The sequence below is a fragment of the Gouania willdenowi genome, chromosome 9 (assembly GCF_900634775.1).
Source record: "Gouania willdenowi chromosome 9, fGouWil2.1, whole genome shotgun sequence".
NCBI classification, from domain to species: Eukaryota; Metazoa; Chordata; class Actinopteri; order Blenniiformes; family Gobiesocidae; genus Gouania; species Gouania willdenowi.
In genome coordinates, this window is record NC_041052.1 from 26,290,001 (window position 1) to 26,309,405 (window position 19,405).

At 38.1% G+C, this 19,405-nt stretch overlaps 1 protein-coding gene across 1 annotated transcript in view; it reads left to right on the top strand.

Moving 5' to 3' along the window:
* ncor2 (nuclear receptor corepressor 2) overlaps positions 1-19,405 on the top strand; it is a 134,135-nt gene that overhangs the window by 66,543 nt on the left and 48,187 nt on the right. Inside the window, 4 exon segments of the mRNA XM_028458640.1 lie at positions 1,326-1,508; positions 12,031-12,144; positions 15,890-15,946; positions 16,653-16,705. Of these exon segments, the coding sequence (XP_028314441.1) occupies positions 1,326-1,508; positions 12,031-12,144; positions 15,890-15,946; positions 16,653-16,705 (407 nt within the window).

A 19,405-nucleotide genomic window follows, 5' to 3' on the forward strand; every position in this document is an offset into this window, starting at 1 on the left:
AATTTGAGTTTTGTTTAGATTTTTTTTCAATGCACTTAAAAATGACTGCAAATATATTGTCAAAAGTGCAACTTTATTACTGTGATTGTCCTCGAGTTAAAATGCATAGAACAATCCCAAAATAAAAAAGTAAATGAGTCTCTGTCATTCAACAATTTCAAACTTTAACCCAGGTTTAGGCAAAAGTGCAACAACAACTTCACAGTAGCTTAAAATTTCTGATTAAGAAATCAGATAACTAAATATTTTATAACATATAGCATTACAATTAAAAAAATAATAATCTCTTCCCTTAGCATCTCTTTTTAACTCGAATTTGCAAAATATCTACAAATTTGATAAATCTTCCTCGCCCTACTAGTCTTAGATTGTTGCACTCTGCACCCCTTTGTTGTTCTCAATTAATACTACTTCTGCATTGTCACTGTTTTTTCTGTGTGGGCAAATTTGTCATTTCATTTTGTAATAGGATGATTGGAGCGTTACTCAGCCAACAGACAATTTAATATTGAAGATTAATTGTTTTGATAGTAAGGAAAAAACAAACCATTTGTAGTACTTAAACTTGTAGTTAAATAAATGTCTGCTTTGTGTAACGGCTTTCTATACTACACTATCAATATTTACATAGAAGTAATTTTCATCTATTATGACTGAAGCAAGCTGCTTTCATTTGATAAATTATTAGATGCTAGCACAGATAAAAAGCCAAACATTGATTTTGAAGACCAACAAAGTACAAGTCTTAATAATACATTGTAGCAAAAAGCACGTTTTCACAGACTACAGAAGTGTGTGTGTGTGTGTGCCTTAAAAGTATTTAAAAAAAGAAGTTGTTACTTCATAAGCATCCACATGTTTAATAGCCCTGAATCATAGATAGATTTGCACTATTGTGTTGTTGGCATGACTGTAAGACCCACAGGATCCACTTATTTAGTTTCAAATATATGTTGAATAATTGCCCTCTAAAATGAACCCAAATCATATGTTGTCCACCTACAAACATTCTGGAAGATAAAACTCTTCACTTTACTTAAAGCAGAACCAGCTGCTAGCAGCGTCCATGCATAATCCTGGCAGAGAAAGCTGTAATCTCATATTCATTAGTGTGATCCAATGACACTGAGACAAAACAGACTCTCATGTCCTAAAATACTTAATTACTGACATGCTTTACCTTCTCAGCCAATTTTGTACCTTTTCATAACATACCATTTAAAATGAATACATTAGCTGCTAATGGTTATAGCAGTGAATGTACATTGTTTTTTTTGTTTTGTTTTTTTTTTAAATCATCAAAACCTTTTATTCCCTTTTTGCAGGAGCGTGGGAGTGGCATGGGGAAGCTGGAGCCCATTTCTCCTGTCAGCCCGGTCCACATGGACCCTGATTTGGATCTAGTCCCAGCTCGCTTCTCGAAGGAGGAGCTTATCCAGAACATGGACCGTGTGGACAGAGAGATCACGATGGTGGAGCAACAGATCTGCAAGCTTCGCAAAAAACAGGTCTGTGGCTATTCAGACAGAGATTGTATTTTACTGTTATCACTCGCGCTTTGCTTCCTGATATTCGGATTGATTTATCTGTAGTAAGGATCTGGTGCTCCTTGTAATGAAGATCTGGCAGCCTGGTTGTAGATACCTCCAATTTATAAAAGAAAAAAACATTCTTTCGAAAGATATAAACTGCTTGTTGTCAGCCCCTCAAAGTGTTCTTTGACAAATCAGTAAAATAACTGCTTATAGAGGAAGTTGCGTAGGTGTTTATCTGAAAAACTATGTAAAAATGACTCAACAATATTTTATTCACCTCGTGAGAAGAACATAATTTAGTGAGGCATGTGACCTTCCAAATCACCAACTGTTAATTTTATTCCATCAATAAATCCAAACAAACCTTTTTTTTCTCTCTCTAAGATCTTCTTGGCGTGCAGCATAGTTTTTTTTCAACCTAATCAAATTCTCTCTCCAATAGCTTTCTCAACATATTCAGGCTGAAGTCCCTCAGCGGACTGTGCAGTAAAGGAGTGTTAACTTGTCATGCTCGTAGAGCTCTGTGCCAGGACTGGCACTCATGCTGAATTTTCTTTTTTTTTTATTTTGTGCAGTGTTTTGTTTATTTTCGAAATGTGTGGTTTTTCCAGGGTGACTCTCCCTGCCAGGCCTCAGTTGGCTTTCGAGCAATAACGTCCTAAATAGACCTTGTTGTGCTGCAATCGCTGCATTCAAGCTTGTCGCTGGTTTTTGCTTAGAGCACTGTAAATATGTGCGCGTATTGTTCCAGGCTTATGCATTTCCTTCTCTCTTATTTTGTTCAGAAGAAAAATAGGTTAAATGATATAAAGCTTAGGCTTTAAATAATGGCTTTCCTTTTGGCTATAGAGGATTTTAGTTTGCTGTGTTTTTGACAGTAGTGGGGCATGGGGTTGGCGAATGATGTATTGATAAACTGTAATTAAACTTCACTTCTATAGATCTTTACTGTAGTCTCATAGCACTTGAGTTATAAATACCCATTACACAATCACATGTTTACACACCCAGTTTCATCCTTACTGATGATACTGAAGGACATTGAGCCAAAAAGAACATATTTTCCTATTTGTGCACCTCCACCACAGAGAACATCTCTTATTTCACTGTCATTAAGTCAAAGGAAAAGGGTTGCCCAGACACAGTATTTTACTGCTATTATTATTATTATTATTATTATTATTATTATTAATAATAATTAATTAATAGCCTAGTATTTTTCTCTATCTTCCTTAATCTGGTCTCCGTATCTTAACACATCCCTGCATATCAAAAAAGTTAAAGAAGTAGGCATACTGTGTATATCTGTAGGTCTATTATAATCTAAAGTGTAACTAAACCCAGAGGTTTTGGCTGATGTGCACTATAGGCAAGGAGTTGCATAGTGCACGTACTTGCAGAGCCAGACAGGGATACGCACACAATCTGGCTGTACACACACATACTGTAACTTAATTAATCCTCTGATTAGACCTGAATCATCTCTTTATAGAAGCACAGAGCCAGCAAAAGCAGTCCCTATTGTAGCTGTTCATCAATGCTGATTGACAGCTGAGAGAGGAGGAAGTGCAAGTCCCTCCTACTAGTTTTTATGGGAGGGGCGGGGCCAACAGTGCTTGCTCGTGACACAGGAAGCTTGACACCTGATTTCCACTAGATGCATACACATATCAGCTCTGCCGCTGTATCGGAGCGGAACTGCATTCATTGGAAATTTAGGGTGGGAAATGTCACCAACTACCATCCTTAGCCAAAACCAAAATTCAATTGTAATAGCTGGGTTTCAACCCATAGATGGCTGTCATTCTTATATTTTTGGAACAAAATACGCCAAACTGAAGTACTTTGACTCGTGTTGGACTAGGATCAATCAACAACACTACTTCATTACCAAGTATGTATTCAGCAGATAAAAGTGGGTTTGAGGTTTAGTTACTCTACCTATCCCCACTGTGTATTGATTCATGTCTGACTTGCATGTTATACTGTATATCTATCTATAAAAGCAAAAAAGGTGTGTGTGTGTGTGTGTGTGTGTGTGTGTGTGTGTGTGTGTGTGTGTGTGTGTGTGTGTGTGTGTGTGTGTGTGTGTGTGTGTGTGTGTGTGTGTGTGTGTGTGTGTGTGTGTGTGTGTGTGTGTGTGTGTGTGTGTGTGTGTGTGTGTGTGTGTGTGTGTGTGTGTGTGTGTGTGTGTGGCAAGTAACTCCCAGACGTGGTGCCTGTTCCACCTAAAATTTGTCAACAGCTTCCAAATACCCCAAATTTGTGCATCCGTTATTTTGGAGTACTTTGTTCATTTTCAAATGTTTATTTAACTTCTGGATGGCCCAGAAGTGAAACCTATTCATCTTTTGACTTCAGTGTGTGAGGGGGCAGTAGCGCACCATCTACATCTATTTAACTGCACAGCTCCTCACCCGAGCAAGAGTCACATGTGTGGCCAGAGCCAATTGCTGTGCACACAGCCAAGCAGACATGGACTGCAAACACACGAGTGAGAGTCGAGAGAGGAAGATAGTTTAGACCGGACAAGGGGGAGGGGCGTCTGAGCAGCCGCTCTCACACTGATATATTCGCAAAGCTCCCAAGTCTCACTGATTGGGCCTGATGTGAGTCACTGATGTGCATGCATGTGCGCGGCTAAAGCGCACGCGTGTGTGTGAGACAAGGCAAGGCAAGGCAAGGCAATTTTATTTGTATAGCGCATTTCATACACAAGGCAACTCAATGTGCTTTACATGATAAAACATTCAATTGGTTAAAATCAATAGGAACATTTAAAATCATCAGTAAAATCAATTCAAATCATCAACAAATACATTACATCAACAACATGACCAAAAATCTCTCTCTCAATCATATGCAGTAGAGAAAAAAGTGCCTTTAACTTTGATTTAAAAATGTTCACATTAGATGCTGACTTCAGCTCTGCTGGCAGTTTGTTCAACTTCTTTGCAGCATAACAACTCAACGCAGCATCACCATGTTTACTGTGAGCTCTGGTCTGAGAGACCTTCTGGGTTCATACCTGACTAACATGTCACTGATGTATTCTGGACCAAACCCATTCACAGATTTATACACCAGCAGCAGAACTTTAAAGTCTATTCTGAGGCTGACTGGGAGCCAGTGTAAAGACTTTAAAACTGGAGTAATGTGCTCTGAACACTTTGTTCTGGTTAAGACCCGAGCTGCAGCGTTATGAACTAGCTGTAGCTGTTTGATGCTCTTTTGGGGGATTCCTGTCAGAAGACCATTACAATAGTCCAGTCTGCTGGAGATAAAAGCATGAACCTGAGTCATTAAACCTTTCACTCTGGAGATGTTCTTTAGGTGGTAGAAGGCTGTTTTTGTGATAGATTTCATCTGACTGCTGAATGTAAGATCTGAGTCAATCAGAACACCAATGTTTTTGACTTGATCTTTAGCTTTTAAAGATCGATACTCAAGATACTTGCTGATAGCAGTCCTCTTTTCCTTGTTACCAAAGACAGTCACCTCCATCTTGTCATGGTTTAGTTGATGGAAGTTTTCACTCATCCAGCAGTTTACTTTTTCTAAGCAGTCACACAACACCTCAATGGGACCATAGTCATCTGGGTTCAGGGATAGATATAGTTGTGTGTCATCTGCGAAGCTCTGATAATCAACCTTACAGTTCTGTAAAATTTGGCCTAAAGGAACCATATAAAGGCTAAACAGAAGGGGTCCAAGAACAGAGCCCTGAGGAACCCCACATGACATTGGTAATCTGTCAGATTCAAAGTTTCCAATGCTTACAAAATAACTTTGCTCCTCCAAGTAGGACTTAAACCATTGCATTACTTTTCCATTTAATCCAACCCATGTTTGCAATCTGTGCAACAAAATTGTATCAGAATCAGAATCAGAATCAACTTTATTGGCCAGGGGTGAATGAATACACACGAGGAATTTCTTTTGGTGACCTGTGCTCTCTCAGGTAGTATAACATTAAATAATAACAATCAACTAGAATAAAGAAAAATAAATAAAATAAAGAAAAATAAATGAAAAAAGAAGTATAAACATAAATATAAGAGTAGTTAGACTAATATGTGCAAACTAAATAAAAATAACAAGATAATAATAATAGTAATAATAATAATAATAATAATAATGAAATAAAATAAGAATACAATAATAATAATAATAAGATAATAGTGCAGCAGTGCACTGATGAGTAGTGCAGTGCATTGATGAGTAGTGCAAATAGGTGAACATTTAAATGAAAAAATTATGTCCATGAACATTCACAGTGACAGGTTGTTCCAGGGTTGATATGTTTAGTTCCAGGTTATATCACAGTAACAGTATGATCTACAGTGTCAAATGCAGAGACAATGAGAGCAGATACTTTTCCGGAATCAGTGTTCAACCTTATGTCATTGATCACTTTGATCAGAGCAGTTTCAGTGCTGTGATGAGAACGAAAACCTGACTGAAATTGATCAAATATTTTGTTAAATGTTGAAGGTTGCTGATTGGTCTATAGTTAGCCAGTATAGAGGCATCCAGTGTTCTCTTTTTTAACAGAGGTTTCACAGCAGCTACTTTCAGGGATTTTGATACTGTGCCTGATTGGAATGAGCAGTTAATTATCTGACACAAATCAGTGACAATTGACTTTACAACAGTTTTAAATAAGTTTAAGGGTATTGTGTCAAGGCAACACGTTGATGGATTCAGCTGCTGAACAGTTTCCTCTATTGTTTTTGGGTTCACTGTAATAAACTAACATTGTAGTTGACTCATCCCTCAGTGGTTGAAGCTGTTCAAGCTTTTTGTTATTTTGTTGGTTTGTTCTGATGTTTGACCTTATTGATTGTATTTTTTTATTGAAATATACAGCGAATTCATTGCATTTTCCAGCTGACAGTAATTCAGGGGCTATCTGATCTGGTGGGGTTGTGAGCTTTTCAATTACAGAAAACAACATGCCAGAGTTGTTGACATTTTTGGCAATAATTTCAGAAAAGTATTGCTGCCTTGCTTTGAACAAGCCATCATTGAATTTTCGCAGACTTATTTTGTTTAGTTCTAAATGAATTTGGAGTTTTGTTGATCTCCATTCACGCTCAGCTCTTCTACAATCAAATTTCAAATTCTTCATTATCTCAGTCCTCCTCCAATGTGTTTTCTGTGTGTTTGGTTTTCTCTTAGTTTTGATTGGAGCCACCATATCTATGACATTACAGACTTTTGTATTAAACTCATCCAGAAGATCATCAACTGTCTCAGCACTCAATGTTGGTGTCATAGCTATGGCTTCCATAAACTGTGCACTTGTGTTGTCATTTATGTACCTTTTCTTTAAACACACAGAAGTAGGGGGAACAGATGCTACAGTCTCGAGGTAAAAAAAAGACACAGAAATGATCAGATAGAGCTAAGTCTCTTACATCAACAGCAAAGATATCAACACCTTTAGAGATAACCAGATCCAAAGTGTGACCTTGAGTGTGTGTCGGACCAGTCACATGTTGTATAAGACCAAAAGTGTCCATTAAAGCATACAGTCCTTTGGCAGTATTGTCCATGTTATTGTCTACATTAATATTTAAGTCACCTGTTATTATTAAAAAGTTCTCATCCATGAATTCTCCAGAATATTTTGGGGGTCTATAAATGACTAAAACCAGAACTCTTGAATCACCCTTCAGTAAGAATGACAAGGAGATAAAATCACCAAATGTTATTTCTTTGCACTGAAATATTGATTTAAAAATGGCAGCAACTCCACCACCTTTCCTGCAAGTACGACACTTATTGAAATAAAGTCTTGTGGTGCACTTTCATTGAGAATAGTATTACTGATGCCATCATTCAACCACGTTTCATTAAGAAATAAAAAGTCCAAGTGATGTGTAAAAATAATATCATTAATTAGTAGTGACTTGTTAACAAATGGTAAATGGTAAATCGACTTGATTTATATAGTGCTTTATCCCCACACTGAAGCAGTCTTAAAGCACTTTACATAACAGCTCATTCACCCAATCACTCTCACATGGGACAGGACTGCCATGCAAGGCGCTAGTCAACCACTGGGAGCAACTTAGGGTTCAGTGTCTTGCCCAAGGACACTTCGACTCATTGTCAGGTAGTGGGATCGAACCCCCAACCTCTCGATCAGAAGACGATCCTCTACCACCTGAGCCGCGTTCAGATTTAACATTAAGAAGAGCTAGTTTTAAAGACTTTACTGGATACACTGTTATGTTATAGGAGTCAAATTTTTAGATCTATTAAGCTTTTTAGTTTTCTTTAATTTCACAATTTTACATGTTACCTGTCACCACAGGATTTAAAGAAGCTGCATTAACTCCATAAGGCCCTGACTTTTTCTGGTTGTTCCTAAAAATAGAGGTATTGCAGTCCGAACCCAGCACACGTCAGACCTGTGTCGCTCTAATTTGAACACAGCTGGCTTGAGGAGAAGAGTGATCCTGGGCCAGGTATCGTCGAGGAGGGATGGGTGGTGCAGATTGGTTCTTTAGAGGAGATAAGATGGGACCGTGGTGGGGTAAAGGGTGGGGTGTCAGTCTTGTGCCAGCCAGAACCAGCTCATTCATCTGGGCAGTTAAATCCAAGAAGGCAGGGGTAGGGTTGCGACACACACACACACCAAACGACAACAAAAATATTAAAATGATTCAAAATGCTCAAAACTAAATATTTATACAAAAAATGACAATAGAAATGCACAAAACTTCATTAAAAAAGATACAAAAATACACAAAATGATTCCAGAATCACACTAAAATGACAACAAAAAACAATAATTGTACAAAAAATGCACAAAAAAAACTCAAACATACAAAAATACACTTAATGACAACAGAGATGCACAAAACTACACAAAAAAAGTAAAAAAATATTTATACAAAAAATACACAAAATGACAATAGAAATGCACAAAACTTCACTAAAAAAAGATACAAAAATACACAAAATTATTCAAGAATCTCACTACAATCGCAACTAAAAACAATAATTATACAAAGAAATGCACAAAAAGACAACAGAGATACAAAAATACACATAATGACTCCAAAAAACACACATTACAGAAAAATACACCAAACAAATAAAATATAAAAATGAGTTAAAAATAAAAACAACAAACATTTATCATGTGCATGTCTCATAGAATTCAACCAGGAATATTGCACACGCTTTTTTACTTTGCACCCGCAAATAAACCCCTTCATAACACTACAGAGTACTACTGAGCATGTACACCTCTTTGTACATCCAACTTTCAAACACATACTCATTTGGTCATAATTAACTCTACTTAAGCTTCCACTATATGAATACATACTTCCGATGGGCACTGTACTAGTCTAATCAGTTTACTAAAATCTGCTTTTCAATGTTACTGATGGTAAGGGCTGGAGTTTTCTAAAGTTGTTAAGGGGAATCCCGATATGATGATATGATTTAATAGGATTTGCATATTTAAATTAGGGATGCACCAAAATGAAAATTTGAGGCCGAAGCTGAATAAAGTAGAATATTCAATAAATATTTACTTTCTTTATTTCATTTTTTTTAGATATTCCAGTAGCCTTTGCTTTTCAAAAAAAGCACAACAAAGTTTTTAATTTATATTAGCCCTTCAAGTAAAACAAAACATGCATTCCAAAAAATTCAAGTGCATTAAAGAGGCGGTATGATGAAAAAAATCACTTTACAATGGTTTTGCTCAAGTGATATACATCCCTTTAGCCTCATTCAGAAGGCCAAAGTTGAAAAAGTTATGTTTTCTCCCTCCCTTGTTATTCCACATTTTGTAAAAAGTCAGCTCCAAATGGGCAAGTTGGATTTTGCCCAAGTTGACAGGTGACGTCACCTAACACGTCTCCTAGAATGTGAGCTCCTCCTTCTCAAACTATCGAACAGTTAAAACTGGACGCCCACACTGCACTACTTTTTCTGCTGCCGATTGTGTTGGGAGTCACTGCTTGCAGCCACGGACCCATTGTTTACACACATCAGCTGTTAGGACTCCGTGCTAATGCTACACCAGCCTATGCAGCGAGACCCGGTGTAGTGTACGGAGAAAACGATGGGTATGCTTACGGATTCGTGGCTTACAGCGCTAACAACGGACTCGGTTGTGGAATTGGATGGCTTCCAACTTTTACGCGGTGATGGAGAGCAGTAAGCAGAAAAGAGGGAGTCTGGCTGTGTTAGTGTGTGGAAAGGAGAAGCTGCTGCAACACGCACACACTTTTCCGACTCAAAATTATTGCATGTTCTTTGATTGCGTCATTGTGTCACACACTCCTATTCGGCCTTGCTTTTAACTCACTAAACCGAAGGCGGCTTTTTTTGCAATATTCGGCCAAATGTATTTGGTTACCGAATATTTGGTGTATCCCTAATTTAAATGGGAGCGTGGACAGGGATGGGCACATGTGAGCTCAATCCTACACAGATGGAGATGTTGAAAGGAAATATGCGTGGATTCATTCATATGCACAGATTCACACATCTGACTATTTTTGTGTACATCTTGCTCTTTAGGCATGCACTTGTTTCCACACTATTTCCCTCACAAGTCTTTGTGCTTGAGGCCCCTGGTTCTGATGAAGAGTAATCACACCACTCTGTAGAACATTTGTAACAAGCAAGCTGTGTGAAAGCTAAAGAAAAGTGAAAATAGAGCAGTATTTGGTCACCATTGGTAACCATTTGGTGTTAAAGCACATATTGCATACCAGTGTGTAGGATATTAAACTTTCATACTGTTCCTGTGAATTATGAGTGTTTGCACAGAAACAAATTGTTGTGACAGTACTCATGCATACACGCTAACTGTTGGATCTATTTAAAGTTGACATGTAAGCCAAACTTTTGAAAACATTGCATACACATTTTTTAATAAATATTTTTACAGTCCAGATCTCTCCGTGTATTAAAACATCTGGAGTAACTGGGTCAAATGGCAACATTTAGTTTAGAGTTGAGGTGTGTACGGAAGTCAGGGCTTAGGTTACACCTGGTGCGTCATGTCTGCTGAGCTTAGGATTGCTTGTTTATTTTATTTTACTCTCTGGTGGCCTCAGAGAGTAAAAGATGGAGTTATAGGGGGTGTATGTTTTTCCCTCACCAAGGCCTTCGTGGCACAGGATGATCCAGTTTGCCTTTCTCTTATGTGGATCATCTAGAGGCTGCCTTTCCCTTTTGTAAAGCCCATCTCAGTAAATGAGGAGGCGAAAGGGCTGCTGGAGGTCGACTTAAATGCAGATCATCTAAATCTACGCCATGTCCTTTGTGTTGTCTCCAAACATTTTTCATGGTGAAAATGAAGTCTTTTTTGTGAGACAATTATTATATGGAAGGACACTCGTCACATAAATCAGATGCTGATATGACTGTGGGCAGATGTTTGTTTCCGTGTGTGTGTGATGCTGTTCACGCCTCCCTTCCACTCTCAGGTGTATTTCTGTGTCAGTATGTGTGTGTGTTTGGAGGATATGTGGCTCACCACAATCAAACAGCTGTGTGCTCATGGCTGTGTTTGCATCAAGGCTGTTAGAGGCACACACCAGTCAAGAGCAGGAGTAATGAACGTGTAAGCGGCCTTAGGACATTTTCAAAATAAAACACGGAAATTAAAGCATCTAATTCTTAAAACTTTATTCTTTCATTCTGGCTCGATACCAAATGGTACCGGTCAGCGGCCCGATGGTTGTGTACCACTGATCTGTATAAGAATGATGGAATGCCTTTAAACTCATAAAAATAGTTGGAGTTACTTGAATGGCTTGAATAATCACTACGTCACTGACATGGCAACCTCCACAAGGGTGCGTTTCAAGGGCTTTTTATTGCTTATGCAGCTTCCAAATCACTTCTCATTACTACTAGTAAGGGTTACATGTAATAGTCTTTTAGTTGAGCCGTCTTTGTCATTTGACTTAAATGTCCCTTTAATGGTAAAGTGAATTAATTTATCTTTGTCTCAATACTAGAACAATAAATTATTACACTTTCTGCATATACAGTATATTGAACTAATAGTCAGAAGAGACTTACCGGTAGTAGGTTAAGGTTTGCTTACTGGTACATTGGTTAGTATTGTTGTGAGGTAAAGTCTTCCTGGTAACTTCTCTGTTAGTGCTATGATGGACCTGCGTGTGACTAATGTCATCTGGGTCCGGTTTCCCCCACATTACCACCACACTGTAAGCTAAGAAGTGGATACAGAACATAAGACGATGTTTTTGAAATGTTGACTAAGCCATTGCTTGTATTAATGTGGTAAGTCATTGATTACCCTGACCCCAGGGAGGTATTGGCCTTTTATAGTTAATTGGAAGGTGCCATCCCTACATGATAGCCAGAGAGAGACGGTTAATCCAACCTCCATTGTTTAACTTCTGCACTGGGAATTTGAGTCACTCGTCTTTCTGGACTCACCAAAGATTTTCTTATTTGCATCTTTGCTCATTTATTTTTACAGCAACAGCTGGAGGAAGAGGCAGCAAAACCCCACGAGCCAGATCGGCCCATCTCTCCACCACCCAGTGAGGCCAAGCATCGCAGTCTGGTGCAGATCATCTACGACGAAAACCGGGTTAGTGCAGCATTGCTTTCCCTAAAAAGCCATACGGTTTGAACTTGGTTTATAATGGTTGCATAAGGTGCATGTAAATCACCTTAATGGGAATTAATTGATGTTCTATGAGATGAGTTCTGATTGAGTGGCTAATAAAAGCAACATTCTGACACTTTTTGTGCAGTAAAATAAAATTAGTGTAAAAGAGTGTGTTAAAAGTGGATTTGGGTGTGCTTTTAGAAACCGCTCTGTTATGGGGAAATATTTGTATCTTCATGTTTATATATAAACACAAATTCACAGAATTGTGAATCAATCCACAAGTAACACGTGTCAGAATAGTCATTATTTCCATGGAGCTAAAACCCCTCCAAAAATTTACATAAACAAAAAACTTTATAAGAATGAACAATATTGAGCCTATAAAGTATTGTTCATAGCTTATGAACCCAATAAAATATGCAAAGATTGTTATTCTAATGCACAGTAAACCTGTCTTTTTAGCGTTCTGCTTTAGAACACGTTACTACAATCAAAGTGTGAGCAATATCTGAGGAGTGTTGTTTGCCTTCTTCTACAGTATGGTGGAGATGATAAGAGATAAACCAAAGCAAGACAGACTGTCACACTTGGATTATTCTCAGTTGCCTTTTTTGGTTATCTCACTCTAAGGTCAGAGATAAGCCTGCAACTCAGTGTGACAGATAGACACTGTGCCCTGAGCTAAACTGGATCACCCTGCTGGTGTGCCAATAAAACTTACCATAAAGATTTTCACCTAAAACTGAGACTACTCTTTTTAAGTCTTTATTATCACATTAATGCTATACAGCATAAACCATGCAAATTAATTGTGCCTTTAATATCAATAAAAAATACAATTCCACTTTTCCACTTAGATAAAAAACAAGTCTATTTTACACAAGCCATGAGATTTTTTATAATGATATTCAACATTTAGAATGAGTCCTTAAAATTACAATACTGTGCAGTTGTGTAAGGACGCTACATTGTGATTCACTGCTCTCTCAGTCCCTCTAGTGGTTAGAAGCACAAAGCTTTATTTGAAGTAGTCATCATTAAAAAAAAAATCTGCATTTAAGCCATGTCTGACTTTAGATTTCATACAAACAAAAAAATGACATTGAAATGTTTGGGTGGAGAATGAAGAAATGCTTTGGTCTTTCCAATGGTGTCCTAAAAATCAGGCATTCATCCAGATTCAGAGACAAGAGCCTCAATCCCTGACAGACCCCAGAATCATGATGTGAAAAAACAGACTTCAGATATAATTGCAAATGCTGTAAGAGGCCCATTTTGAATGAGGAGCACGCCATTTCCTTTTATGTACTTTACGACTCAGTGTTAGCACGTATGGCCCCATCAGTCATCTCTTAAGGTACAGCAGGTCTTTGTAGATTGTGTAACACTAACTCACAAGGCTCAAAGATGAGGAATGAATCAGTTACAATTACTGCACAACTAAGTCTAACCTCTGTAACACTTACCACTTCCCTCTGACTGACGCAATGCACTATGACCTACTGCAGGTCCTCCTCACTCACTGCACAGCAATTCAGCTTGTTTACTGTTTTCACTGTTCTCCTTATTTTTTACCTTTATCTGTTTATGTTTTTAATCACAAATGTTAAATTTACACTTCATGTGAGGACAATAACAAATTTTTTAACCCACTCATTTTTTCACTTCCTGTTTGAGCACATGCCTGCATAAACCATAAACTACTATAAAAGCAGCCTACATTCTTTTAAACTATATTTATTTCTAAATGTTTTTACTGAAAAAACCTTTCGAGATGCCTTGATGCAGATTGAATTGTGAATTGATTCCCTGGGTGGTGTTTTTGCCTCCAGAAACTATTAAAAACAAATCTTCAATGCTTTTATAATAATCTGGTTCTTTTTCAAGATATGAGATAACTATCCTTTTCTATTGACAGTTTATTGTTGAACCCAGACGAACCAGAAGGCAACATTTAAGTTCACTAGTCTTATATTTGGTCCACAGACACAGAGTAAACTACTTAAGCCAGTCCATTGTCATTCTTCTTTGTATAATGCTGGCTCTTTTTTGTTTTTATTCAGCCCCTCTAGTACTCAGTTTAAGTTCTAAATGTCCCACAGGGTTTTTTAGGTATGTTAGTTTATTTACAAAAGTGTTTGGTGTACTGCTTTCATGAATTAGTTTGGTAACTTTTTGTTTGAAAGGATTATAATATCTGCCCAAATTGTTCTTAACAGTCAACGTTGTTGCTCTGCCCACAAAGCAGCAGTTCTGTGTGCGGCCACAGGGGGTGGATGTATTAGAGGCAGTCAATCTTGGTTTTTGTACTGAGGTTGTGTTGAGGCATTAAATCTTTTGCAATTTATTTAGATTGATAACTCTTAATAAAACAACTAAAGATTAAAAAAAAAAAAAAAAAGTATTTTTATCTTTATCCCGCTTTGTCAACCCTGTTTTTTCCCTTTAAAAAAAGATTTAGTGAGGGTACGTTTTTGAGTTTTGCGGTAGGTGTGATGGAGACTTGTTTTCAGTTTTGCTTAAAGAATAATAGCAAGATGAGAAAGAAGTCCTAAAGTCTCCTGGTCCTTAGGAATGAAAGGCTTTGTTGAATAATTACTGTCCATTAACTGCTCCAGCAGTAAGCCAGCCCTCTGAGGCATCACCCTACCGCCTGTTAGACCCACTCACTGGTGGAGACTGGAGAGGCAACAGAATTCACCAATGCTCACTGTGGGATGGGGATGGGATTGCTTGGCATTTGAATGTCTTACACTTTTAAAGCATCAGTGTATCCTTTTTGTCTTAAACACAGGTGACCTATGTCATTCGGCTTCTCTCCAAGGCAATCTATTTGTGTGGACTTATGATATGTGGTTGAACTCTTCTGGGGTTTTACTTTAAATGCTTTAAATTGTACACTACATTCCCACAGGTACTTGTAGAATTAAGTACATTTGATTTAGATGTGGGATAACAATGGAGCAGTGGGGAATAAAGATCAACATGCAGGCTGAATGTTTGTCACCTCCCAGCAACTTTACTCGCCCCGCGTGCACTGTAGTCCAGGTGTGAACAGCTTGGTCCCGCCAGAAGAAAAAGAAATGAGATGGAAAGCAACTGGACATGTGGTCTATTGCTCCAGAAAGTCATGTTTGATGGATGGAGAGTAAAGAGTGGAGTGAGCACTGGGAAGGGTCATTTAGGACACCAACATATGTTTTTTTAGTGGAGCAGAATGGCTAAGAGGTTACCTGATAAAAAGCGGTGCCTCATAGACCACAGTGCTTTTTTTCCAATGTTTGATAACATGCCAGGAATTTATGTATTTTATTATTATTTTATTCTTGTCTTTTCTCCGATTGACACAGGAGCCATGTACCTGCCCCTGTGTACCCCCTGTTTTCTTTCTATTTGCTTTACCACTCCCACCTGCTTACCCACTTGCCTGCACTTTCTCTCTTACCTCTCTTTTCTGAGGAGCTGAGTAATCTTACATTTAATTTTTTTTCCTGGTAAAAGGGGTAGGGCCAATGAGCTGAGGCCCAACTACAGTTAAAAGCTCTAAAAATAGCCCTTGAACCTCTTTTTTTAACCATCTGTATATCCACCTGCCTGTCCATCCACCAAGCACCAATGTAGCTTTAGCAATCTAGTGAGCATGTTCGCTGCGTTGCCGTGGTGATAGCAGAGGTCCAGGCGGCCAGCTAATGTACCACTCCTGTTTGTCTCACCGCACCAGAAAAAGGCAGAGGAGGCTCACAGGATCCTGGAAGGACTCGGTCCCCGTGTAGAGCTGGTGAGTAGCTTCTTTCATGTATTTTAGCTTCTGAATCTCTTTCCATCTTCATTTTTTATCCAGATCTTACTAAAAAGATGATGGATGTTAAGAAGATAATATGATGTAACCTGAATGAAATGATTGGAGTATGTCTTTAATCCATATCAATAAAGTCAGATTGTTTATAGACTTAATTCAGAATGTACTTTAATCCATGCTGTAGGCAAATGTATCTATTTGATTTTATTTCAAACTCAGGATACACCACAATGTTATCCGAATGGAATGTGCCATGTTTATATTGAATTTATAATTTTAAGTGACCTGTTAAAAACAAAGACACTGTCAATTTAAGTTTTCATTAAACTTAACTTTTTTAACAATGTTTGAGTTATGATGATGATGATGATGATGATGATCTCTCCATCTCGCTCCTAATCACACAAAGAAACTCAACCACTTTAAACGAATTACCTGCTGAGCCCAAATTAAAGGCAACTGGCACAAAACCGGTTTGTGTCATGTCCCTGGGGGCCCTCCTTTTGAGTGGCTTCCTTGTATTGAATTAGAACAGGTTATTGGACTTATGTCATCTAGAGCTTTGGGTCAATCTGTAGCATGTTTTTTTTTCTCAAATGACTTTGACCTTAAAACTCAACAAAAACCTGTCTACAATCCGTGCTAAATGTGACATCTGCTTGTGTCTTTTCTCCCCCTCTTCCAGCCTTTGTACAATCAGCCGTCTGATACCAAACAGTACCATGAGAACATCAAAATGTAAGTCATACTGCATGTGTACACTTAATATAGGGTTTTTAATTGTTTAATTTGAGGAGAAAAAACCTTTGAAGAAAATAATGAAACTTTAACTTTAGATTTCTATTTTTACGTTTTGTATCTATGAGTTCACACACACAGCCTAAAGGTTACTAAATGAATAGGTATGTTTATATATACCACAACCATCCCTACCCCTTAGCACAATGCGAAGAATGACATTAATAGAAGGATGTGAAATTGTAATTATGTAAGCATTGAGAAGACGCTTGTTGAAATAGAAAAGTGTAACAACAGAGGCCATTGTTTGCTTATAGAAGAAGAAAAACTATAAGGTTTTGGAATGTCATTAGAAAATTGGCTTGATTTGACACGGAGGCAAAACAACACTCAAATTAGAAACTAGGAAACAATTCTACTCATTAGTTTAACAATGTTACTTTATGACCACCTTCTCGCCACTAAAATCACGTTTGTTTTATGAAATGCTGTCTGTTTGATCTGTTACTAGGTACTACATTTATTTATCTATTTATGTAGGTCAGGATGAATCCTTTTGGGTTGACTGATCAGGTTGTAATGAAAACACAATTGACTCATTACATAGACAAATAATAGAATATGATTGAGTCTTATGCTTTGTTAAGCAATACCTGTATTGGGACACTCTCACATGACCCACTTCTGGTTACCATTCTGGTGTGCAGTTTTTCATGTTCTTTTTGGGTGTATGTATTTCTCAGTATATTCTGGTTGAACTTAACATTGGGTTGGTTGTCCTCATTGGATTTTTTTTTCTGTGGTGTAATTGGTTTTGTGCTTTGAATTACTGAGGAAGTCCAAAATTAGTGAAATAAAGCTAAAGTTGTTTTTTAGTCTTTGTCACTGCCTTACTTTTAGGGGTGTGCCATCTAAGGGACCTCACGATTCGATTTCGATTCAGGGTGCTACGATTCAATCAATTAACGATTATTACAATATTAATGATTATCACAATTTTTTATGCATCTTTTTTTCTTTTCCTCACTTTGTGGCTATTTTATACTTTTAAACAAGGTATATGTGTCTGTATTCATTCATTTAAGTAACCAGACAAATTTATCACTATTACCTTTAGTTATATGAAATCACCAAATCCAACAGTAATCACATTACAAAAGAAATAAATATATATAAACATAGCTAAAATATTAGCTTATTCAGCTAATTCAATCTGATCTAGCACAAAAGCTTATTCAATAAAAATAAAGATTTCCAAAGAAAACTTAAATGAGCAGCATAAATCCCACAAGAAACTAAATATTTTGCTGTGCACAGTCAAAGCAGCTTTAATAAAACCGACATCAGCTCTCATAACGCTTGTCGAATTTGGGTTGTTAAAGTAAAGGTGGATGGATAAAAGAACACAATGTATTATTATTGCTAGGGACTGTAAGTGCTGAGACAAATGTGCAGCTACTCATCATTGTTGCTGTCTTCACTTTAAAATGATTGTGTAAGAAACGGAGCTAGTGGTCAACATGTTTCCATTCACTGTGCTCTGCTGTGCAGTTACACACCGGCCCGTGTTTCTAGACGGGTCAGGTCGGGTGGGTGGCCAACAACGCCACCGACCCTATGGGCCAACTGTTGTGATCTGGTCCCCGTGTCGGGCACTGAGGACAGTTTGTGCCTGGGGAGAGGGGGCTCTGTCCCCGCCAGAGAGCGGAGAGGGCTCAGTAAGGTAACCATATCCATGGACCCGGCAAGCGGTGTCTTCACCGCCGGGCCCTTCCAGGCCGCACTCGTCAGAGCTTAAATACGTGTTTGGTTATTACAGTTACATAAACAGAGGAAGCACACAGGCAGCATCGGGAGCAGCTAAATGTTGGGATACACTGTGCGATTTTTTTTCAATTGTTGCACTCAGCTCCAGCTCACCGGAAATGGAGAGACACTCGCAAATGTCAGCAAAAAGAGCTTTAAAAAAGAAAAGACAGCGATGTGATGGACTAGGAGCTGGCTGGACAAACGGTGTCCACACAGTGTATGCCTGCCTTAAGGGACTGCAGGGATCCTCAAGACAGGGTGCCCGAGCCAATCGCTTGTAATAAATAGGCGGTGCAGCTGATGAATGTGTTTCTCGGATATGCAGATTAGAAAAACAGTTTAAACAACCCATGCACACATGGAAGTCAATTTTGTGTGCAAGTGTGCAATGACAACGACGGTACCGATTAAAAAAGGAAAAAACAGAGAATTTCCCCTATGTTTTTGAAAACTGAACGCTGGGGGCGCCATCGCTCTGTAGGGGAGCAAAATTACAATGTCGGGGGCCCCTGCACTCAACAGCGCTCAACAGAGAACCCTGGACATATATAACAGAAATGTGTATACAATGTTTAGAGTTAGAGCAAATCCAATATCCGATAATACACACCACTTTATCTATCTGGGTCGTATTTTTGATTGGATTTGCTCATTGAATTATATAAATCTGGTTACATTAGGTGATTTTATTTGGGTCACCATTTAGTCTGATTACCTATGATGTATAAACCACAATGTTAGGGACAAGAGCTGACAGCGCACACCCAATGTCTGTTTGCTAAAACATTTGGAATGCATTGGTCATCGTTTGATACCTCCTGTTAATAAGTGTGCACTATTCCTACACATATTGCCAATGTCATCCCTTTTGAGCCTTGTGCTGTTTAAACT